The sequence below is a fragment of the Lynx rufus genome, unplaced genomic scaffold, assembly GCF_022079265.1.
Source record: "Lynx rufus isolate CCGP_SWC_20201006 ecotype Redwood Valley unplaced genomic scaffold, mLynRuf1.p SCAF_6, whole genome shotgun sequence".
In the NCBI taxonomy this organism is placed as follows: Eukaryota; Metazoa; Chordata; class Mammalia; order Carnivora; family Felidae; genus Lynx; species Lynx rufus.
In genome coordinates this window covers 20,789,866-20,814,977 of record NW_025814878.1, presented here as the reverse complement: position 1 = coordinate 20,814,977, position 25,112 = coordinate 20,789,866, and the positions used below count along the sequence as shown (strand labels likewise).

General features: G+C 40.6%; 1 protein-coding gene across 1 annotated transcript in view; it reads left to right on the top strand.

The window, feature by feature from the left end:
* Nucleotides 1–25,112, top strand: part of ECT2L (epithelial cell transforming 2 like) — a 66,957-nt gene that overhangs the window by 7,244 nt on the left and 34,601 nt on the right. The window contains exons 3-8 of the mRNA XM_047103135.1: nucleotides 12,882–13,044; nucleotides 15,859–16,111; nucleotides 16,952–17,120; nucleotides 17,870–18,008; nucleotides 20,030–20,198; nucleotides 24,159–24,287. Of these exons, the coding sequence (XP_046959091.1) occupies nucleotides 12,882–13,044; nucleotides 15,859–16,111; nucleotides 16,952–17,120; nucleotides 17,870–18,008; nucleotides 20,030–20,198; nucleotides 24,159–24,287 (1,022 nt within the window). The remainder of the gene's footprint in view (nucleotides 1–12,881; nucleotides 13,045–15,858; nucleotides 16,112–16,951; nucleotides 17,121–17,869; nucleotides 18,009–20,029; nucleotides 20,199–24,158; nucleotides 24,288–25,112) is intronic.

Sequence of the window (25,112 nt, the reverse complement as noted above, 5' to 3'; positions counted from 1 at the left end):
AGTAAGCATAGAGGTGGCTGCACACGAGCCCTAAGTAGGCTAGCAGGTCTTAGGAACAGAAGAAGAAAACCCCAAGTGCACAGTAAGCATTCAGTGGATGTGTGTCATCTTTCCTCCTGTTCTCCCGGTGTATTCTTTTGATGTCATGGTTAGAATGCTTTCAGGTGCAAATAACAGAAATGGAATTCAAACCAGCTTCAGAAGAAACGGGAATGCCTTGATAAGATTGGTCTAGCTTCAGGCTGGGAGAGATCCTTGGATTCAAACAATGTCACCCAGGCTGTGGGGCCTGCCTGCCTGCCCCCCTACTCCCCCCACCCCCACTGCCTTCTCTTAGCTCAGCTTCCCTTCCTCTGTTGCATAAAACTAAAACAGTAAGTGCAAGACCCTTGTGCAGGAAATTATAAACTTGTGTTAAAGGACAGTTAAAAACAAAAACTGAAAAGAAGATGTGCCATGTTTAAAGATGCCCATTGTCTTGAAATTAGTCTTAAAGTTCAGGTCAGTCCTAGTGCAAATTCCCAAATAGGATATTCTTATGGACCTCTAGAAACTGATTCTAAAGCGAATCCAGAAAATAAAACGGAGAGTGACAGGGGCGCCTGGGTGGCTCAGTCAGTTAAGTGTCTGACTGTTGATTTCAGCTCAGGTCACGATGTCAGGGTTCATGGGACTGAGCCCCGTGTCAGGCTCTGCAGAGACAGTGGGGAACGTGCTTGAGATTTCCTCTCTCTCTCTCTCTCTCTCTCTCTACTCCTCCCCAGCTCACATGCACATGCTCTCTCTCAAAATAAAGAAATAAAACTTAAAAAAAGAAAATGGATACCAACAGTTAAGAAAAGTATAAATATAAAGGAAAAAAAAAGAGTAAGAGTTATATTACCAGATATTAAAACCACATTTACCCCTTTAAGAAATACCTGTAGTCAGATCTCAAGTATAGAGGGGAGCAAGGACAGAGAAAAGTAAGAACTCTGAACTAAAGGGGCAACCCGTAAAGGTTGGGTAGATCAGCCGCCTGGGCAGCTACATAGATGTTTTCTTTCTTTGGTGCCTGTTCAGTGGGCCAGACACTGTTGGTTACCCGCGTGCCATCACCATTGCCTGTTTCTTCTCCATATTCCTGACAGAGGCCCTTCTCCCCAGGCATTGTGTTTCAGAGGTGGCTTGTCACCCTGCCCCACCAAGGGTGAGTCAGGCTTGGACAGGTTCACGATGATTCCACCCCCTTGGTGGCGTCTGGATTACGAAAGGGCATGTAGACACTAATTCTGCCTAAGGTCACATGGCGAGTGGCTGCTAGAGAGCTTCTGGAAGAGTTTTCTTAGCTATCAAAGGGACTTAAATAGGGGCTTGAGGAAGGGACACGCCCTTTCCATCTGTGGTTCCTGTTGTGTGAGGATAATCGCTCACTTTGTTAGTCATTCGGAAATCACCTCAGGGAATGAGCCTAAGGACCAAAGCAAACTACTGAGGAGGCAAAGTGAAAATATGGAAGATTCTGGCCTTTGATGACCTCATTGAGTCCTTGAATTCACTAACCCTGGAGCTGCCCTGATTTTCCCTATTGCTTAAGTGAAAGGAAGATAAATAGGTTTAATATGGCCCATAATGATCCATTTATGGGCCCTTCTCTGGTCATATCAACCCTCCGGAATTTAGCTGTGAACCAGCTACCTTTAGAAAAATAAAATGCATCGAAAGCTCAACTGACGCTCTTTACACATGGGAGAGAGCCAATTAGATTCCCATGCAGGTCTCAGAACTTCATGAGCTCAGGGCCTCCAAAAGGAGTTCCACCTCCTCCTAAGACCACCCTACACACACCCAGTGCTTTGTACTCGGCTTGACATGAGCCCCGGGATCTGCTGCTACTGGGAAGTCAAATTCCCGGATGCTGAGAAGGGCTGGGCCCATAGGATCACTTGGAGTTTGTAAAAACAGACTCTGAACCCCATCCGTGGAGTTTGGCTCAACACGCGGGGATGGGGCCGAGGAAGCAGTATTGACTCCATTCCCAGAGTGCTGTGGCGCACAGCCAAGGGTGACCTGATGGCCCCAAGAGTCCACTCTTCCACAGAGGCAGGAACGCAGGATGCACGAGTACCCCGTTCCTTCTATTCCCAACGAAACAGAATGATCTGTTCGGGTTCTCTAGATGCCTTTTTCATCTTTCCCTGGCACTGCCGCTGCGTGGGTTTCAAATGTTTCGTTGTGAGTAACCCCCAAACTTGACACGAGTAATAAAGGAAATATCTCCCTCTCCTATAATTGAAAAAATCGGAGTAGGTTTGGCTGCAGTTGAAGCTCAATTCAGAGGTTCAGTAATAAAACCAGTGACTTGATTCTTTCTGCTCTTCAGCTCTGCCTTCGGCAGTCCTGGCTTCATTATGAGGTTTCCTCCGTTGTGAATGGACATACAAATAATTTCTTTGTTTGAGCTTCACTCTGCTTGGACTAGCATAGGTCCATGCCTACTTTTGCCAGTTGCTGTGGCCAGGAGATTGACCCAAATAAATGGAATCAGCCTTCATTCATATGCATTTTGGAGCCAGGGATGGAATCGGCTTCTACAGAACCACATGGATCACCCTATAGAAACTGAAGTTATTTTACCGGAAGAAGGGGAAGTAAATGATGGGTGTCGGAAGAATGCTGTCTCTTCATCCAGCATTCAACAATTATTTACTGAATGCCTACCATGTGCCAAACACAACTCTGAGTGCCCGGGATTCAACACTAAACAGAGTGTAAAACATTCCTGCCCTCTGAAGTTCGTATTTTAGTAGAATAAAATATGTCCTATTTCAAGACAAGGGGATGTCCCTGCCTCTCACCGGATATCCGAGAGCGCAATGTAGCACCAGCACAAATATTTTGGAGTGTTTTCCGTGTTTCAGAAGTTAGAGCAATGTGGCAGACTGAATAGTGGCCTCCAAGTATGTCCACACCCTCACCCTGGAACTCGTGGATGTTACGTGATGGGACGAAGGCAGTTCGCAGATGTGATGAAGGGTGTTGAGGTGGGGAGGTTATCCTGCGTGATCGGGGCTCAGCGTAATCACAATCGTCCTTAAAAGGGAGGCAAGGGGCGCCTGGGTGGCGCAGTCGTTAAGCGTCCGACTTCAGCCAGGTCACGATCTCGCGGTCCGTGAATTCGAGCCCTGCGTCGGGCTCTGGGCTGATGGCTCAGAGCCTGGAGCCTGTTTCCGATTCTGTGTCTCCCTCTCTCTCTGCCCCTCCCCCGTTCATGCTCTGTCTCTCTCTGTCCCAAAAATAAATAAACGTTGAAAAAAAATTAAAAAAAAAAAAGGGAGGCAAGAGGCCCGACAGACAATGTCATGCCAGAAGCAGCTGGAGAGATGGAGACGTGTGACAATGCTGTGCTTCGAGAAGCGGCCACGAGCCAAGGAAGGGCGGCCGCTTCTAGAACACGAAAGGGACAAGGGGACAGATTCTCCCCTCCGAGCCTCCAGAGGGGGTCAGCCCTGGCAGCACCTTGACTGGAGCCCAGTGAAACTGATTTCAGACTTCTGACCTCCGGAACTCTGAGAACATACATTTGCACCGCTCTAGGCCAGTTAAGTCAGCAGTAATTGTTAAACAATGAACAGGAAGTTAATACAAGTAGTGCTTTTCTATTTTCATTATTTTTTTCATTCCTTATTCTAACTTACACATGTTTTCTCAGCCCCTGCCAAGTCAGAAGCACCGTACCAAGTGCTGGGGGCATAGCAGCAAACAACACAAACACCATGCCTTCTTCCTTGCGGCTTGAGGTGCAGTGGAAGAGAAAGACTTTAAATAGTGAATGAGCCCCAAAATGGATGGAGTTTGAGGGTCAGCAGGAACGGAAACACAAAAAACATGCTTAGATTACATTACAGTGCACATCAAGTGTAAAGGATACAGGTTTCAGCAGAGGACAGGAGATGACATTGAGGGGGGAGTGCTCTGTGAGCGGCAGGAGCCTCCTCCGACAGGCAAGGATGTGGGCAGCAGGAATGGTCAGCCTGTTGGGGAGGTGGGGGGATTCTGTCAGCACCCCAGAAATATCACCCTAAAATTTCACTGCCATTACCTTACATGGTCACCAATATTGTTGCGAAAAATGGCTTCCCACCAGCCACATAACTTAGACCCGCCATGCTGGTTCCGGGTACACTTTCTTGCTCCTTCCCCAGCACCATATTGCTTCACTGGCCACAAGTTATACCGTATGTATCATACATGGAAGGTCGTACTGCACTTTGATAACAATGAGAAGTCTGTGTACACGCATTCTCCTTTATTTCCCAAGCAGGCTTGACCAGCCCCCCCGGATATCAGATAAATAGCTCCGACCGTGCTCAGAAGCAAAGGAAAAGTAAGGAGACCTCAGCGGGTCCAGGGGATCAGGACAGCCTTCCCCTGAGGATCTGACATTTAGGCTGGAGTCTGAAGGATACGTAGGAGGCTAGACAAGCAAAGACTAGGAGAATGAGTGTTCCACTTGGTAGGGACCACCTGTGTGGAAGCCTGGGGCCTTCTTTATCTCTTCAGTAGTAATTCCAGGCTTTTGCAGAAGCACTGGAACATGTGAGTAGGCAAAAAGAGGAAAATCACCCAGAATCGCCCCACCCAGAGATAACCTAATTTTTTATGCTTATGTGCCTCCATGTAGCTATGAATCAGCATAGACAAACTATTTTAAAATCTTTAAAAAAAATTTTTTTAAGTTTATTTATTTCTGAGAGACAGAGAGAGCGAGCGGGGGAGGGGCAGAGCCACAGGGAGAAAGAGAGAATCCCAATCCGTACCGACAGCACAGAGCCCAATGTGGGGCTCGAACTCACAAACTGCGAGACAGGACCTGAGCCAAAATCAAGAGTCAGACACTTAACCGACTGAGCCACCCAGGCGCCCCAATTTTAAAATCTAAAAAGATTTTAAACTCTTCAGTTATCGCTTTCCCCACACCCAGCTTTGTTCTCTCATTCACCGAAGACTTCGGCATACGTTCTCCCCTCCCTTTATTCCCCAAACCTAATCATTATTCTGTGTGACCCTGGCATCCGTTGTGGAAGCCCACCTAACCCAGACCCTGGCCGTGCCATAAAGTGGTGGTAAAGCCACCAGTCGAGACTCCAGGGTACTGCCCGGGGAGCAAGAAAGCAGGGACCTCTGCCAACGTGACTTCCCCTCTCCAGGCCACCGCTGCAAGCTGTCCTCTCAGTGGTTTTCATCGCAGTTTGGGCCGCTTCTTTCTCCTTCTTATCAGAAATTTAAGAGCTGAGAATTAGATTCAAGTTCCGTATTACTAAGCCTTGTTATTTTTGCAAAGTACACATTGTACATTCAGTAGCACACGGCAAAGTAGTGTCATGAATTATTTAAATGAAGATATCCTTGTCACAATAAAGGAGCAAAGCACATTTTGTTCATTGTCTCTTTACATGTTGTTATTTCTCTTCACGGATTTCTTACTTTGCAACATTAACTAAAATGCAATGAGCCACGATGTCATTACCACAAACTACCCTAGTTCTGCTGCTTGGGTACTGATTTTTTTTTTTTTTCTTCTTTTTATGTGGCTGAAGCATTTTCCTTTTTTCTTGCTTAAGATTCATTATACTTGAATGTGTCCTTGTAGCAGTGCTTGCTAGGAACAAATGTAAAACATGTATAAGTGAGGTCCACTTTAAAAAGTAACTCAGATCCTTGGGGTGCCTTGCTGGCTCAGTCAGTGAAGTGTATGACTCTTGATGTCGGGGTTGTGAGTTCGGGCCCCGTGCTGGTTATAGAGATTGCTTAAAAATAAAATCTTTTGGGGGCACCTGGGTGGCTCAGGTTATGACCTCAAGTTTCGTGAGTTTGATGTGACCAACGCATCAGGCTCTCTGCTGTTAGCATGAAGCCTGCTTCAGATCCTCTGTTCCCATTCCCCTGCCCACCCCCACCCCCCCCTGCTCTCTCTCACTCAAAAATAAAATAAAACATTAAAAAAAAAAGAAGAAAAAAGAAAGAAAATATTTTGCGATACCTGGATGGCTCAGTTGGTTAAGCATCTGACTCTTGATTTTGGCCCAGGTCATGATCTCATGGTTCATGAGATCAAGCCTCATGTCAGGCTCTGCATGATCAGCTTGAGATTCTCTCTCACGCCTCCTCTCTCTCTGCCCCTCCCACTTGCTCTCTCAAAATAAATAAACTTAAAAAAATAAAAGGATAAATAAATAAACAGTAACTCGGATTCAGTTCTTCTCCTTTGCTTGGCTGGGATGGAACAGTAGACGGTGTGCGGTGGGAAGGGGGTGGGAACAAAAACTCAAGATACTGAGGCCCGTCTTTGAAAAGGAGGCTGAAAACATTTCTGTTTTGCACCTTATTTTATTGATCTGCTTTATAATTTTAAGTGAGAGCATACCGTCCTCCAAGAACCAGTGAAAGGATTGTGAAGCCTGTCTGGGACAGTGAGGACTCAGATCAGCGATCCCCGGGGATTAGCTGTTCCTGGTGTCCTCACTGCCTCATTGGGCTTGAATGTTAATCTCTCAACAATGAGAGGAGCCTTCATGACACTTTTGTCTGTGGATACGATATGCTGCCAGTACATGCACAATTCCATCCTTTGCTCTCCTGCTTACACACACACACACACACACACACACACACACACACACACGTGCACGCACGCACGCACTCCCCAGACTGGCATGCCAATTATGTTCATTTTATCCATCTCTCTATCCCTCTATCTATTTACTTCTTTATTTTTAATTATTATTTTAAAGTTTATTTATCCATTTACAGAGAGAAAGAGCACAAGCAGGTGAAAGGCAGACAGAAAGGAAGGGAGAGAAAATCCCAAGCAGTCTCCACACTATTAGCGTGGAGCTGATGTGGGGCTTGAACTCATGAGCCGTAAGATCATGACCTGAGCCGAAACCAAGAGTCGGACACTTAACCGACTGACCCATCCAGGCGCCCCACCATTAGGTTCATTTTGAACCACTGTTTTGTCTTAGGTTGTGACAAAGCTGCATGGACAGGGATCAAGAATGAGCAGTGGCCTCAGATGAAGCCAGAGGAGTAGAAACACACAACATAATAGGCAATCATTAAACCTTGCAAATGATGTAGTCAGCCTCTTCTTTAAAAACAGAAATCAGGGGCGCCTGGGTGGCGCAGTCGGTTAAGCGTCCGACTTCAGCCAGGTCACGATCTCGCGGTCCGTGAGTTCAAGCCCCGCGTCGAGCTCTGGGCTGATGGCTCAGAGCCTGGAGCCTGTTTCCGATTCTGTGTCTCCCTCTCTCTCTGCCCCTCCCTCGTTCATGCTCTGTCTCTCTCTGTCCCAAAAATAAATAAAAAACGTTGAAAAAAAATTTTTAAAACAGAAATCAAAAAACCTTTTTATTTTGCAATAATTTTTAACTTATAGAAAAATTCCAAAAACTTGTGCAAATAATTCCTTTATACTTTTCACCTGGATTCCTTAATGGTTAACATTTTACCATTTCACCTTATTATGCTGAATCATTTGAGAATATGTTGCAAACATGATGCCCCACTAAAGCTAAGCATCTCAGTATGTGTTTTCAAAACAAACAAACAAACAAACAAACAGGACATTCTGCTGAAAAATCAAAGTACATCCTCCAATATCAAGAAATCAGCACTGATACAGTACTATGGTCTAATCCACAGATTCCATTTGAATACTCCTGATTGTTCCAACAATGTCCTTTCCTTCTCAGTCCAGAATCCAATCCAGGGTCCTGTTGTATTCGGTTTTCACGTCTCTATATCCACCTTTGATGGGGAGCAGTTCCTCAGTTCTTTCTTGTCTTTTATTACTTAACACTTTCAAGAGTACAGACCTATTTGGGCACCTGGGTGGCTCAGTTGGTTAAGCATCCAACTTCGGCTCAGGTTGTGATCTCACGGTTCATTGGTTTGAGCCCCACGTGGGGCTCTGTGCTGACAGCTCAGAGCCTGGAGCCTGCTTCAGATTCTGTGTCTCCCTCTCTCTCTGCCCCTTCCCTGCTCGCACTCTGTCTCTCTCTCCTTCAAAAATAAAATAAAACATAAAAAAAAAAGTACAGACCTACTTTGTTGAATGACCTTCAATCTGTGATTGGCTGATACTTCTTTAAGATCACATTCAGGTTATGTGTTCTTGGCAGGAATAACACAGAAGTGATGCTGTGTTCTCAGCGGATCACATGGGGCATACTATGTCGATTTGCCCCATTGCTCATTCTGTTGACTTATCATCACTTGGTTAAGATGATTAATTATTAGGTCTTTGGTACTTATTAATTAATAAGTAACTAAAAACACTTTGAGTGATTAATTTTAAATTAACTTAAAAGTATTTGAATCTACGCAAGTACCCTGTTCCTCACCATACTTTCACCCACTGGTTTTAGAATCCATTGATGATTCTTACCTGATGTAATTATTACTGTGATAGCTGCCAAGTGCTCATTTTCTAACTTCTTAATTCCTTCTACATGTATTATTTATTGGTGTTCAGTTGCAAGATACAAGTTTCCCTTCTCCCAAGATTATAGATGAGGCTCCAGTTAGGCAAGCAGTTTGGGTAAATTAATGATAAAGACAGTCTCTGGGTCTCATGGGTCTTCAGCAACTTGTTTATGAAGATAACTAAGTTCTTTTTTCGTCCCTAATTGGAGATAGTGTTTTCATTTCACATTGGAACTTTCTGGGGCTTGACCCACCCTGTGGGAATTTAGCCTATGCATTCAGAGAAGGTCATAGAAAGTCAGAGAAGACACATTGCAGAATGAGATCCGTTCAGAGACAGGATTTGTCTTCCAGTGAGTTAATCTGTGTCCAATAGGACCTGGTAACAGGGTAGCAGTAGCCACTTAGCAGTGAAAAATAGTTCCATGGTCCCCATGGCTTGAGATAAAAGAGTTCTGGTGAGTTCTATTGCCAAATTTTCCAATCAGCTATGAGATTGGTCACAAACATCTGTAATTTCACTGAGATTGGAGGAGATTAGGGGTTCCAGGGAAGACTTCCATTTGCTAATCCTTGGATTGCTTCCAAACTTTCTTGTTCTAGTGATTCTTATTCACATATGATGACCTATTTGGTGGCTTGGGATTATAACAGATGTTTATGGCCAATATCCAGAGAGGGCAATTAGGAATTAAGTACCTCTTTTTTTTTATAATTGGTGGCTACAGGGCCAGCAATGCATCTTTCATGAACCATAAAACATCTCTTTGGTCTCAGGCCTACATAGCCCCCAGATTTTTTATTCATTCAAGATCCATTTGTGCTTAGGTGGCACACAGAGTAATGTAAGAAGTGTTCTTGATGTATGCTATATTTTTATAAACTTTTTAAAAATAGATATCACATTCAGAAATTATTGTTGAGGGGCACCTAGGTGACTCAGTCAGTTAAGCATCCAACCTCGGCTCAGGTCATGATCTCGCGTTTCATGGGTTCGAGCCCCACATTGGGTTCTGTGCTGACAGCTCAGAGCCTGGAGCCTGCTTTGGATTCTATGTCTCGTTCCTTCTCTGCCTCCTCTCCTGCTTGTGGTCCATCTCTCTCTCTCAAAAATAAATGTTAAAAAAAAAAATTCTTATTGAATTTGTTTAGGCATGATGATGGTATTATAGTATATGTTTTTTAAAAATGCTCCTATTGTTTAGTAAGGCACACAGAAATATCAAAGAAGAAATCGCAAGAGAAGTGAGAATATTTCAAATGGAATGATGATGACAATATAACATATCTATGTGGGTGAGATGAGTGCAGTGACTCGATGTTTTAGGCTGGCTTTAAAATAAAATGGGAGTGAGGGAGGAAGAAACAGGAGGAGGAGGGAGAGAGGAGGAAAAGAAAGAAGAGGAGGAGGCAGAGGAGGAGGCAGAGGAGGAGGAAGGAGGAAGGAAAGATGATGATATAGCAGAAACCAGACTGGCTACAAGATGATAATTATTAAAATTGATTAATGCAGGTCATAATAGTACTACAAACATTAGGGTGAAATAAGACATTTTCATATAAAAAGAGAGTGATAAAATTTGTTGTCAGAAGTCCTCCAGTGAAGAAAGGCTGAAACAAATTCTTCAGGCTAAGGAAATTGATAACACATGGAAACTTGGAATTACAAGCAGGAAATGGTAATGTGTGGGAAAATGTAAAATTTTAAAGTTATTTTACAGACATATGACTGTTTAAAGCAAAACCAATGTATTATGGGGCTTATAACATAAGTAGATGTGGTATCGTGACCAAAGCTTAAGGATGTCAAGAACTATACCATTGCACTGTTCTTTAATTTTATATGAATATTCATTCTAAATAGACTATGAAATGTCAATGATGCGTATTGTACTTGCTAACAACAACTCAATTGCGTAATGCAAGAGATATCCTAAAAAGCCAATAAAGGAATTGAAATGGAATACAAAAAAAATTTACTATCTCAAACTATGACAGGAGAGGAGGAATAAATTTTCATAAAACAAATGGGAAAAGCAAAAAACAAATAAAATTAAGACCTGGATTCAACCATATCAATAATTATATTAAATATAAGTGGACTAAACCTTCAAATAAAAGGCAGTGGTTGTTAAATGAGCTTTAAAAAGAAAAAAACAAAACAAGATCTAACTGTATACTGACCACAAAGGATACACTGTAAATATAAAGATTCTGATTGGTTAAAAGTAAAAGGATAGGATATAAATACTAAGTATATAAAAGTAGGATGGCAATATTAATATCAGACAAAATGGACTTCAAGATGAGGAATGTTACTAGAAAGACAGAGAGGGACATTATATAAGGAGAAAAGGATCCCTTCATCATGAAGTCATAAAATAATAAATATGTATGTACCAAATAATAGAGTTGCAAATTACATAAAACAAAACTGAGTAAATTATAATAGAACAACTAAACAAAAAAAATCAGTGAGAATATAGAACTGAGCAATCTTCTAAACCACCTTGACCCAATATTTATAGGAAATTAAAGCCAACAATTTCCCAATAGATGAGTTTTTTTATGAGCAAAATAACTTTCACCAAGATACATAATTTCCTGGTCCAAAAAATAAGACTCAATACATTTCAGAATTGTTAAAATCTAATTAAGTATAAGTTTTAACAACAATGCAATAAAATTTGAGATTAAAAAATATAAAATATCTAGAAAACCCAAAAATATTTATCTAGAAAATCCAAAAATATTTGGAAGTTAACTCACTTATAAAAAACATGTGGTCAAAAAAGAAAACACAAGGGAAATTAGAATATTTCAAATTGAGTGACAATGAAAATACAACACATCTAAATGGCTGAGATGCAGCTGAAGTACAGCTTAGAGCAAAATATATCCTTTAAATTCTTACCTCAGAAAAGAAAAAAAAGGATTCAAATTAACTATCTAAATTTCCACCTTAAGAAACTAGAAACAAACTCAAATTACACCCAAAGTAAGTAGAAGTAAAGAAATGATGAAGAGCTGACATCAATAAAATAAAAAATGAAGAGAGAAAATTTATGAAAACAAAAGCTGTTAAAAAAAAAAAAAAAGTAATTGAATTGATAAACTCCTGGCAAGAATAACCAAGAAAAAAGAAGAGAAAATTGCCAATATCAGGAATGAAAAAGGGAATGTTGCTATAGATCCTATAAACATTAAAAAGATAAAAGAGAATCAGAGGCTCCCGGGTGGCTCAGTTAAGCATCTGACTCTTGGTTTTGGCTCGGGTCACGATCTCACAATTTCCTTCGCTGACTGCTCAGAGCCTGCTTGGGATTCTCTGTCTCCCTCTCTCTGCCCCTCCCCCACTTGTGGTGTCTCTGTCCCTCTCAAAACAATGAAATTAACTTAAAAAAAAGATAAAAGAAAATCATCAACTATTTTATACTAATTAGTTCAACAATTTAAATGGTTGTTTTGCAGATTCCTTGTTTTTAAAAGTGGTTTTGTAGATTCCGCATACACGAATTGAGACAGTTTTACTGCTTCCTTTCCAATATTGTATACTAGTTACTTTTTTTCCTGCCTTGCTGAAATGGCTAGGATCTCCGGAGCCTGTTAAATTGAAGGAATGAGAGTGAACATTCTTGGTTTGTTCTTATGTTAGGGGGAAGGCATTAATATTTCACCACTAAGTGTGATGTAGCTACAGGGTTTTATTCTAATAACACCGGGAAGTCATTGTAGGGTTTTACTTGCATGAGTGACATTATCTAATTTACATTAAAAAAAACAAAAACACTTGAGGGGGCGCCTGGCTGGCTCAGTCTCTGGAACATATGACTCTTGATCTTAGGTTTGTGAGTTTGAGCCCCACGTTGGGCATAGAGGTTACTTAATGAAAAAAAAAATTAGAAAAAAAAAAAAAAAAACCCTCCATTGCCATGTAGAGAATGGGCTCTCGGAAGAGGAGTGGAATGGGGGAGCCTATCAGAAGGGGTTATTGCAGTTGTGCAGGAGGGAGAAGGAGGAGCTTTGCAGTGGTGATAGCAGTGGAGGTGGAAAGAAAGTGGTTGGATATGAGGGTACATATTTGTAGGGCTGACAGGACTTGCTGATTTATTGAATTTGGAGTAAAGGAAAAGGCAGTAAATCCAGATTTATAACTTAAATAACTATGTTTATTTCAGACCTCTTTCCTGTAGATTTTAGATATTTTTATTACTCACCTTTAGAATGGATCAGTGAAAGTAGATACAGTATTTTTAAAAATCTAGCTGTGTGTTACCTAGGATTTAAGTTTTGTTTTGTTTTTTTTATAGTTAGAACATTATAGAAAGAACAATGACCAATATATATCCTAGATTTTTGGTCGGTTTTAGATACTAGCGTTCTGAACTAAATTTCTGTGTCTTTCTTTGTAGGATTGTCCAAGAGTGGTTTTCAGAAAGGATGCAAATGGCCAAAGTGGATTTCTCTACGGTGTTACCGCGCTTCATTTCTCTATATATCTTTTCCTTTCTGAATCCAAAAGATTTGTGTGCGGCTGCACAAGTCAGCTGGGCCTGGAAGTTTTTAACTGAACAGGTTGACTACTTGTCACTTCCTACAGATAGGGCACAAATAACAGCTGTGTTCTGTAAGGAGACAACTGGGGTAGCTTCCTTCCCTGAAGACAGTAATGGAGAGTATTTGAACCATAATTAACTTACCCTTCAGAGCAAACATGGGGAGAAGTTAAATATGATAATTTATTTTGGAAGTGAGCGGATATACACTATTCTAATAATTCGTGTAATTTTAAGAATCTTCAAATGCTCAATTTAATTATTTAGAAAACATTTTATCGTGGCTAAAGAAGTCCACTTCTTTCCTGAGAAATTGTAGTTAAGCTTTGGTTATTATATGGTATGATTTTATCCATGATCATTCACCTCGAAAATTGCTGTACAACCACAACCTCATCTGATCCCTCTTTGGCTCACATCTGTTAAAGAATGTAAATCTGGATTTCCAACATCCTCTGCCATTAACTCTGCCTCTGGCTTGTCTCATTTTCTTCTTAAAGATTTAATGAAATGTAATGGCAGACATACTTGAATACAAGTCAATAACTTACTTCTTTAACGTGTACAAACTTCCCAGGGTGGGCTAGTGTTGAGCTTCTGATCTCAGAAAATACCTAGCTTTCCATGGAGAGGCCACATGCAAAACCAACTGTGAGTCCTGGGTTTACAGCATTTAAGAACCCAGGCGAGGTGTTGGCATATGTATTGTTTTCTGACTTTTTACTTTTCTATGTCCTTGTATTTAAGGAATATGTCTCGGAAACAGAATGTGGTTGTGGGGAGTTGTTTTTTTAACATTTGACAGTCCCTGGCTTTTAGCTGGGGTCATTCTTCTGTTTACATTTGTGTACATACTGATATATGTAAGCTTAAGTCCAATGTAAGCTTAAGTCCACCGTTTCACTATTTACTTTTTGTTTGTTCCTTGTGTTTTATATCTTGTTTCTCTTTTTTCTTTTGGAGTACTTCCATATTTTTTAGATTGTTAATTTTAAATTCTTTAGCTGTTTTCTCCTGGCTATACTAGAGATTATAGCACTCGTTCTAGGGTGGGTTTTTTTGTTTTTATTTTATTTTATTTTTTACCACTTCTGAGATAAAGCCAGAAGCTTCAGACCCTGCATCTGCTCCCCTCCTCCCAGTTTCTATGTTACTGTCAAATATTTTAATTTTCTACACACATACGCACACACACACACACACATTTTTTTTGGAAGAAGCAGGAAGTTTTATTGTTGCTCCCTTATTGTTGCTCCTTATTTCCTTAGCTGCTTTTAGGATTTTTTCCTCCATCTTGTCTTCTGTCTTATGCAATTTTTTTAGGATGTACCCAGAAATGTGCGTGTGTATGTGTGTTTCTCCTATTTTGTGATTTACAGTGATTTTTTTTTTTTTGCATCTGAGATTTAGTGTCTTTTCTCAGTTTCGAAAAGCTGTCGGAGACGATCCCTTCATATTCTGCCCCATTTTCTCTCCTTTTCCTCTGCAGTTCAAGTACTTATGTGTTAGACTGACTCACCCGCCCTGCAAGCTTCATGTTCTCTATGTGTCTTTTCCACCTTTCTTGGCTTTCAGTGTTTCAGCCTGCATCTTTCTTCTGGCTTTTTAGTTTACTAATTCTCTCTTTTGCTGGATTCTAATTTGCTTTTAAACTGGTCCATTGAGTTTTAAATTTCTGCTATTAATGTTTTTCAGTTCTAGAATGATTTGATTATTTTACCAAAATTTCTCACCTAGCTATTTAATCTCCCAGACATATTAATTATAGGGTTATTTATTTTTTAAGTTCGTGCCTAACAATTACAACGCATGGCTCTCCTGAGGGTCTTACTCTACTTAATAACAGATCATGAAAGACAAAAGGAGAAACAAACAATTCTTGTCCTTTGGTGTGCTTGGTATTTTTGATGGAGTATCAGATATTGGTTATAAGTCAATAATTTGAGTCTCTGGATGAGGTTATCTTCTTCCAGAGAGAATTTGCTTTTGTTTCTGGCATTTGGTTAGGCTAGGAATAGATGACTTAAATCCAGTCAGAGAAAGAGATTTTTCAAAGCTGGCTTCAGTATAGTTGTCTAATTCCTCATCCTTGCTGATAAGGATCTCAGCTGAAAGCCTGGCGTGATCACCAAGGCTCTTGCCCTTAGTGAGCCCTGAATTTAATTTTGTTTCCTCTCCTCCTCGTGAGAATACCTAAAATTCTTTTCAGCTTCCCTGTCGTTCAGCCATAACTTTCTGCTTTGCTTCTCAGCCTGAGCTTTCCTTTGGAACTGCCAGATGCCTTGAAATGAAAAGTAATGCCAAATGTTGGGGTCACCTCTCTGGGTTTCCCTTCTCTCTGGGGTCGTGGTTACATGAGACGTTGCATTCGTAGCTCTATACGCCTTCAAAGAATTGTTTTATAATATTCTGTCTAGATACTTGACTCAATTAGATCACGTGAAATTTGCTGTTCCCATATATCAAAGCTGGTTGCATACTGGCAAGATCATGTGGTTCAACCAAAGGTGTTCCCAGTGGAAGGTTTGGTCTGAAACAAACTAATACACTATTGCTCAAAATCCTCAGAATCTAGGGTAAATCAAATGCTATGGGAGCAAGTGTACAAAGATGACTAATACATATATTCATATGTAACGTATATTGTCATCAAAGACTACTTTTCTACGGAGTCAGGGATGGTTCTTGTTTGTTAGAGTCAAATTCAGATGACAAGTCAGCGGCACCAGAAATCTCAATGTAAAGAAGTTATCTGTGTACCTGAAACATTATTACTAGGAAACTGTCCTTAAAAATTTCTAGCAAACTCTCGTTCTCATTTCTTTTTCTGTAGGACTGCTTATGGATGCCCAAATGCATTAGGTTTGGGTGGTTTCTGCCCTATACTCCAACAGATAATGAGTATGGTGCTTGGAAGCATCATTACATTGCTTGTGTGTCCAACTTAGATTGGCCAATCCCTAGGGAAGCTACTGCTATGTATGGGACCTTGAATGAACCCAAAAGAGAAGATGAGGAGCTACAGGAGAGACAAAGAGAAAAGCGCCTACGAAAAATAATTTGGGAGAAAATTGCGCTACGTAAAAGTGAGCAGCATTTGAAAACTCTATCTTATCCAACTATTGTAGAAACGAATGGATTTACACACAAAATCCCACAGAGGAGGATAGTTAGCTCTTTCTGGAATAGCATGTGGGCGGCATTCTCTAAAGTATGTTCAGGAAAAGTTCTCCCCCCCCCCCCCGTATATTTCAAGTTCATGAATGAGAAAAAAAAAGATTTCAGATGAAATACAGAAAGTCAAATATCAGTGCCTCCATTATTATTCTGGTTACTCTTGGGTTTAGGAGTTTAGGAGACCAAAAACAGGGAGAGAGAAGAATAACGCAGGCAGAATTGGGACTGGTGACAGAGAGGGAGGAATGAAAATAGGCAGAAGCAGGAAGAATGGCATTAAAAAAAGCAAAGTGGAAAGGGAGGAGGGATAAGACCCACTCTCAGCTAAGCCCTCTGATTTGCACAGTGCACAACAGTCATCGACAAAAGTGATTTGAGTTCTGCCATCTTTTTTTTTTTTTTTTCACTGACTCACACCCGGTGAGATCCTAACAAATGGGAAGTTACTTGAAGCCAAGAAGAAGTGCAGAAATGGACGTGATGCCTATACATTGATTAACTGGTTTTCACAAGAAAAGGGGTGCTGGTTCTCTGAGCTTTGTCTCTTGACCTGACATGACTGGTAACTCACAGCCACAGTGCTGAGACGATAAATCCAAACAGAGTCTGTAGAAAGGGCTACAGTTATTGCCATTTGGAGCAGTGCCCTGGTACGGCTTGATTTTTGATGCCTTTATCTAGGTAGACTCGGCTGAGAGAAGCAAGTAAGAACTGAATAAACAACTGAGCCGGTGCTATTTGTTTTTCAGAGGAGTTATTTAAAGTTCGACCCCCTTGGGCGAGCGGAACGTGCTGCTCTAGATTGTTAAAATCCAAATGCCAGCCACGTCTGTCCCAGACTGTGAGGGATCGAGTGGGATTACATGAAGCTTTGGAGAAACAGCTGGTTTTGGCATCCTTAGAAGCTTTGCCCAAGCGGTAAGCAAACCTCCATCTCCTGAAAGCTCAAGACCATCCCATGATACCAAGAATTCATTCTAGAATGATTTAGCTAACACGCAGGGAGCTTGTATAATTATCTGGCTCCTATCCTATGAAACAGCAACAGAAATAACTCTTTAGTCCTCAAGACCAGTGGTCTTTAACATGTTCTCTGAAGAGGGAAATCTGTCACTTTCAAAATAAATTTTATATTTCAAATATTCTTGACCCTACAAAGAGGCTGGACTGTAGGACATGTTCTGTGCAAAGCTATTGAGCAAAAGTAACATTTTTTTTCAGAAATGTTTTTTTATGGAATAAGCATATCCAAATGGGACTGTGGGGCTAAGGGTAAGAGAATAGAGTCATTACTCAGAAAGCTGTGGGGACCAGATGATTTAGGAAATTTTAAATTTCTCAGCTGTTCCTCTTTAAAACGTCATTTTGAACCCCTAAGTATGTCACTATATTCATTCTGAGTGCCCGATAAACGCTAAATAAGTTCCAGAAGACCTTTCCAGTGTCCTTCAAATGCAGGAGGAGAGGCCCAAAGGCCAGCTCCAGCCCCTCTCCACTCAAGAACCCCATTTGCTGCTGTCCCCAAAAACCGCAGGGAGAGACTGAGGTCCTACGGCCACATGCCTTGTTCAGTATGAGTAATGCCCAGACAACATGTAGGTGCTCCAGCATCAAAATCAAATGAATAGAAAATTAAAATTTCACTTCTTCCCCTCTTTTCCCTGTAGAAGCAATGTTTCTGGAAGCCATTCCTATCCTTTGTTATCAAAGAAAACTTGGCATGGTGTTCATAAAAATGATGACAGCGGTTCATATGCTTCCCAGCTCCACATCATATTAATATCATCTCGGATTCCTGCATATGAGGTACAGAGTGTGTTAGGAGGCCTGCCCTTTTTTGAATTGGGTTGTTTGTTTTTGTTTTTTTTTTTCCTTTTTCATCCCCACTAGAGGACGTATGGCAATCTTTTGGCCCCCATGTGTATGAAAAGGATTCATCTTCTGAAAGCAAAACGGTGTAAGTGGAAATTTACAGACCCAAAACACTTTTAAAAATCAGAAGCGATAAAGATACCCATAAATCAAAATTACTTTTAAGAAAGCATGAAAGGCCAAACCACCTTGCAAGTAGTTAAGTGTCCGGTGAATTCTTACTGAATTGAATTTGTTGCACTCAGCCCAAAAAAGAGCAAGGTGATTAAGGATTATTTTAAAACCTCTTTGGAATGCCCAAGGAATTAAATACTATCATGTCACCACCATTTCTCAAAAGAAGAATGTCAGGAATCCTAGTTTGTGACCTATTTAATGAGGTGCCATTAAATTAAAATATGTTCTTTCTCTGGGACACGTGGGGGGCTCAGCCGGTTGAGCGTCCTACTTCAACTCAGGTCATGATCTCACGGTTCGTGAGTTCGAGCCCAAAATCAGCCTCGCTGCTGTCAGCGCAGCGCCTGCTTCGAATCCTCTGTTCCCCCCTCCGCCCTTCCCCCACCTTCTCTCTCGGTCTCGGTCTCTCTCTCTCTCTGTCTCAAAAATAGACATAAAAAAATGTCCTTTCTATAATGAAGTTATATATTTTAATTTTAATATGAGTAATAAGAACAATAAAGGAAGCACAAAGAAGACATAGGAAGCACGTATTTTTAGAGATATGTGAGTGTGTGTATTTGTATATACGTGTACATATGTATGCATTGATACACAGGGACATATTGAAGGGATGACACGGGGCAGGTTATATTCATTGGCCTATTTAGAAAGTGTTTTCAAAAAATTGTATTTGTAACAAAATGGTTGCTTTCAAGATATGAAGTCAGTATTCTTTCTGGGCACTGAAAGAAATTGACTCTGATCATTCACAACCGGCCGACTTAGTGGATACACATGAAAGCAAGATCAGAGCTTTGATCTCCAGGTGGGCCCCAGACAGTTTCCCTGATGTTTAATAAGGGGCATCAAGCTGGGCACAAAGGATAACTGGTGATAGAATCTGGGTAAAACAAACAAACGAACACCAAAAACCGGTTAAAAGTGGGTGGTGGGTGGGCTAGATGGGTGATGGGTATTAAGCAGAGCACCTGTGAGGAGCACAGTGTGTCATGTGTAAGTGATGAATCCCGGAAATCTACTCCTGAAACCAATATTGTACTGCATGGTGACTAAAATGTAAAAAATAAAGTAGGTCTATCCTCCTATTTGTCTTCTTTACATAAATCTACGCCATAATTACTTATTTTATTATACATGTGATGGGTGTTTAAGCAAAAAGTAGGTCGTAACCATGTGGTGGTTCTTTGTTGGGTGGAACTGTGTGACCTTCAAAGTGGCATGAGGTTTGCGGGCAAAAAAAAAAAAATCGTGGACTTTAATGACTTTCCAACATGTCTGCTGCTAATGAATTAACTTTATCACAATGAAAACTTTATTTGGTTGTTGAATTCAAAGCACCGTGGTTTTAATATTTATTTAAATGGGATATATTCAATCAATCACTATCGATAATTCAAAACTTTGTAATTAAGAGGAAAACTTTAAATCTATTTTAAAAGTCCATTGCGAAATCATATGATCTGAATTTTATTATGTTTAAAAGTTGCACATGTCTTTGCATGGGTATGTACAAAAATAAAAAGACTGGAAGAAAGTAATCTAACTTGTTAATAGTATTTACCCCTGAGGGATGGAATTGTAGGTATACTTAATTTTCTCCTCTTATAATTAGAAAAGAAATGAAATTATTTAAAAAGAAACCAACAAAGGAGAAAGCTTATCTTCCTCCTTCCACAGTTTCTGACAAAAAGTCTTTAAAAATCAGAGCGTATTACATACCCATTGTCTTTATTAATAAATATGCTAAAATAATGGGCTCTGTTTTCATTTTCTAGATAGTAGTGGACAGCATTAAGGCAGGTATCATTTCTCTGGTGTATGAACACTGTGGCTTAACCTTGGAGAGCCTGCTTTATCTCATAGAAAAAGCTCTGGATGGACGGAAGGCACAGAGTATGGGGATATTTAGTGAAGGAGACAGCAGAGAAATCAATTTACTCCAAGGTAAGCTGGGAGATTCGAGACAACAACCAACTTTGCAGCAATGCCTACCACATGTATGACCTCCAGAATACTATTTTTCAATTTGCTAACAGAATTGATATCCTAGCTCAAAGGAGTCATAGAGGAGGAGTCCCTCTTATTCAAGGAAGGGTCAGCCTTTTTGTTCTATTCAGGCCTTCAACTGATTGGATGAGGCCCACCCACACTGGGGAGAGCTATCTGCTTTACTCAGTCAGCTTATTCAAATGTTAATCTTATTCCCAAACACTCTCACAGACATACCCAAAATTATATTTGACTAAATATCTGGGCACCGGTGGCCCAGTCAAGTTGATACGTAAAATTCATCATCACACCATTAAACAAAAACTTCCCTTGTCCCCCTTATTCCAGCCTCTAGGAACTACCATTATACTTTCTGTTCCTATGAATTTGACTACTTTATGTAGCTCATCTTAAGTGAAATCATACAGTATTTAACTTTGTGACTGGCTTATTTCACTTAACAATGTCATCAAGTTTCATTCATGTTGTAGCTTATGAAAGGATTTCCTCCACTTTTTAAGGCTGAATAATATTCCATTGTATATGTGGATCACATTTGGTTTATCCTTTCATTTGTTGATGGACATTTAGTTTGTTTCCACTTCTTTGTTTTTGTGAATAGTCCTGTAGTGAACATGAGTATGCAGATATCTCTTTGAGATTCTACTTTAAATTCCTTTGGATATTTAGCCACATATGGGAATGCAGAACCATATGATAGCTTTATTTTTAATCTTTTGAGGAACCTCCATACTATTTCCCGCCATTTTATGCTCCCTTGTGCACTGTTGCAGACAGAAAGTGTTCCATTTTCTTCACATCCTCGCCAACACTCGTTGTTTTCTGTGTTTTTGTTTGTTTTTAGTTGATAGTGAACTATCTTAATGGGTTTAAGGTGATATTCATTATGGCTTTGATTTGCATTTGTCTAATGAATCGTGATGTTGAACATTTTTTCATATGCTTATTGGCTATTTGTATATCTTCTTTAGGGAAGTATCTATTGAAGTCCTTTGCCCATTTTCTAATGGGTTTATTTGATATTTTTTATGGAGGTGTAGATACTCTTTATTAGTCTAGATATTGATCTCTTGTCAGATATATGATTTGCAAATATTTTCTCCCATCCTGTATGCTGCCTCGCACTCTGTTTATTATGTTCTTTCATGCACAAAAGTTTTTAAGTTTGATGAAAGTATAGTAATTATAATAGCAGCAAATATCACTAATAGAATGCATTGTACTTCCAAATGGTTTATACCACAAAGGAAAGGATTGGCTGGTATCATTAATTTGTTATGGGTCATCTTTTAAAAATGTTAATGGTGGGACACCTGCATGGCTCAACTGGTTAAGCCTCGGACTCTTAATTTCAACTCACATCATGATTTCCTGGTTTGTGAGTTCAAGCCCCAAGTCAGGCTCTGCACTGACCATGTGGAGCCCTTGGGGTTCTCTCTCTCTCTCTTCCCTGCTCATGCTCTTTCTCTTTCTCTCTCAAACTAAATACATACATACATACATACATACATACATACACATTTTTTTAAAATGATGATCGTTATCCTTTCTGGGGGGAAGAAGATGACGAGTGTTTTAGAACTAAAGTTTCAGTTTCTAGCCCTCCTTCTACTATAACTTACATTCTTTCCTTGTTATACCTAAGATAGAACTGTTTTAGCATGAAATCTTCCACCTTTGGGAGATGAGGGAAGAAAGGGAATAAGATGGTCAAGGATCTGGCTGGCAGGGAACTCACAACGTGGCCAAGCGAATACCTGAATCACCCATAAAACTGCCATCTCTGTGGCTATGTCGCCCAATGATCTATTCCAGCTGCTAACTCAGGAACGGAGCAGGAGAGCTCTGGCGGGCTGCCGGGGCCCACTGATCCATCTGGGGGAATCCCAGGAGGGCTGCACAAACCGAAAGCATAGCTCCTGGCTGGGTTTGCCAACACTGTTGCTGAACAAATGCAGATAAACTCATGGCAAGAGAAGCCAATCACTCAAGAGACAAGGGTTTGGAAGAAAGAAAGGGAGACATTTATTTTGAGTGCCAGTAGCCAAGGAGAGTTGCAGGCTTGAGCTAAACAACCGACCTCTCCACCTGCAAGATGGACACTAGAGTTTTACAGAGATGAGCTCTGTGGGGTACATGCACGAGAGCAGGCAGGGGGCACGTGATCATGAGCTGGGGGTTGGTATGTGATCAGCTCACAATCACAGGCAGAGAAGGGGACACGTTAGGTGTGGTCTTTGAGGCATTCCATTGCTATCAGGGCTTTTCTGGTCCAATTGGAAGAGTCCAGTCATTGCATAACGTCTTGTCAATGTCTCCAGAAAGCGCAGTAAGAAATAGGCATAATGGGTTTTCTTTGGAGCATGAGTTAAGCAGTCTTGTCTATTTCTGGGTTTAACTGTTGGGGTCTTTGGTTGAGCAAGAGAGCTTGCTGACAGCTAGAACTCAGCATGCTTGGGATAGGTTTAGTGAATTTTATTGTAAACAAAAATAAGCTGCTTTTGGTTTATCTTTACCTTATTTTTGTCTTTTTTTGTTCAGGTTAACTGTGCCTGGGGCAAGTTACGTTCCACACCTGATTTTATATGCCGCCCCCCCCGCCCCCCAAAATAAAGCATGGCTACTATTCGGGGTTTAAATTTATGATTAATTACATGGCAGCTCTCCTCTAAACGATGGAGAGGTATCAATTGCAAATTTATGCCATGGCCTAGTAGGTTCACCTCTTACAGAGTAGAAGAGCCTGTTAGGGTTTTCTAACATCTCAGACTTTTTGTTCTCCAGATGAGACAGGTTTCTAAACTCTGCCTTTTTCTTGTTTTCTTTCTTTAAAAATAAAAAAATAAAATATATATATATGTACATATATATTTAATGTTTATTTATTTACTTTGAGAGAGAGAGAGTGTGAGAGGGAGAGAAAACACATTGGGGCGGAGGGGCAGAGACAGGGAAGAAAGAGCCACCCTGTCAGAGCAGAGCCCCACTTGGGGTTCGATTCCACAAACCGTGAGTTGATGACCAGAGCCAAAATCAAGAATCAGATACTTAACCGACTGAGCCACCAAGGTGCTCCCTTTGTTTTCTTTTTTAAATGTCAATAGTAACATAACAAAATACCTGAAAACGGAAGTTTTTCCCTCTGTATAATTGTGGTGTTTCTGCAAGAGCTTTTGCCTTGAAACCAACAACAAAATGAAATCTCTTACTCCAGTGATCTCAACAGGTCCTTCCGTTCTGTATCTAGACTTCTCGGTGGAAGGAAGTGAAATGTTGGGATTCTTGCCTGACTTTGTTTTCAACTGCCTTCCTGGGACTTAAGAATTCAGAGTCTCCAGGAGTCCCTTAGAAATGGGTCCAAACACATTCTCATTAGTTGAATCATCATATAGAATTCCCAGGAAGTGAGCGTTTCCAGGATGGTTACCATCTCTGGGAGCCTTCTGTTCTGACTTCTTTTTTGATTGACAACTGTGAGAAACATTTTAATTTCGGAACTTGGTTGCAAAAATCTCAGGGCTTGACTGACCGTCTACCTTGAACCCTGCTGTGAGCCTGGTAACACACTGCTGCTTTTGGGGTGTATATACTTTAACTTGGGGGTATATATACTTTACTTTTGGGGTATATATACATTGGAGGCAGAGAGACGATGTCCTAAATCAGAGTGCACAGCGTCCAATAAATTCAGAATGTGAAGGAGATTGTGGCCATGTTGGGGTCCTTTTGTGGCCCCAGTGTGGTGCAGTGCTAAAGGAGAGGCACCCTCCAGACTGGAGTCTTAGGAGCAGATACTGGCTTTTTGAGTTGTGGTTGCTTTTTCACAAACTGCTAAGGGTTTCTGTTCCTGATAATGTTACAGACTAAGAGGACATTTTGATTTCTTTTCCTCAGGTTATAAAATTGGTATTAAAAATTTATTGAGGCCTGAAGTGAGAGACTTCTGGGAGAAATTAGGAAGCTACGTGGCTCCTGAACAAGAAGGGGGTCATGTGGACCTCTTTGTACCACTCGGAGCATCCGGTCAGTTTTGAAAGGCGGTGGTCGTGCCTACTTTATAGTGATATTTTGCGGATTTTTGAAATGCCTTCAGTTCGTATGAGTCAGTCCCATGTTCTTCTTTATTTCTTTTTTTCTCTTATACCTCACATACTCAGGTATTTAGGGGGCAAAGAGTTGCGGTTAGTTGTCAAAGTAACGAGGGGCAAGAACAGAAATAAAGTCACTAGTGGCAAGAGCCAGCCAAGAACATTATTTGTATTTCTTCTGGAAAACATGGTAAAATCAGCCTCCACTATACAGGAGAAAGTGCCTGACCAGCACAGAAACCATAATCTATCAACCTGAGAAAAGCCTCCCCGCGTTGTTCTGAACCTGGAAGGAATGAGCATGAACTTGGTGACCAAAGACCTTGAACTTGAATCCTAGGCATACCACTTTAGCTGTATGGCCTTAGGCAAGTTTGTGGACCTCTGTTTCCTCATACGAAAGTTAGGAGAATAGTATCTGACCTTACAGGACTTGTGAATATCAAAATAATGTAAATACTTAAAAATAAATAATATAAATACTTAAATAATATTGGAAAATTAGAAACAGGTGAAGTGCTTGGTAAAGATGAGACTGGTTGCTGATCACCGAGGTTGCTGATAATGTTCAGCGCCCCTCGGTCCAGTATCAGTCACTATAATTCAAAGTTGATTTCATACTTGAAGAGAAACTTTAGAAACAATAAGACAAATCCACTTTCTAGACATCTATTAAATAAAAGCTCTGCCATCATGGGCTTGTTTTGTTTTGTTTTTTAATTTTATATATTTTTTAATGCCAAGCAGAGCAAAGCAGAGG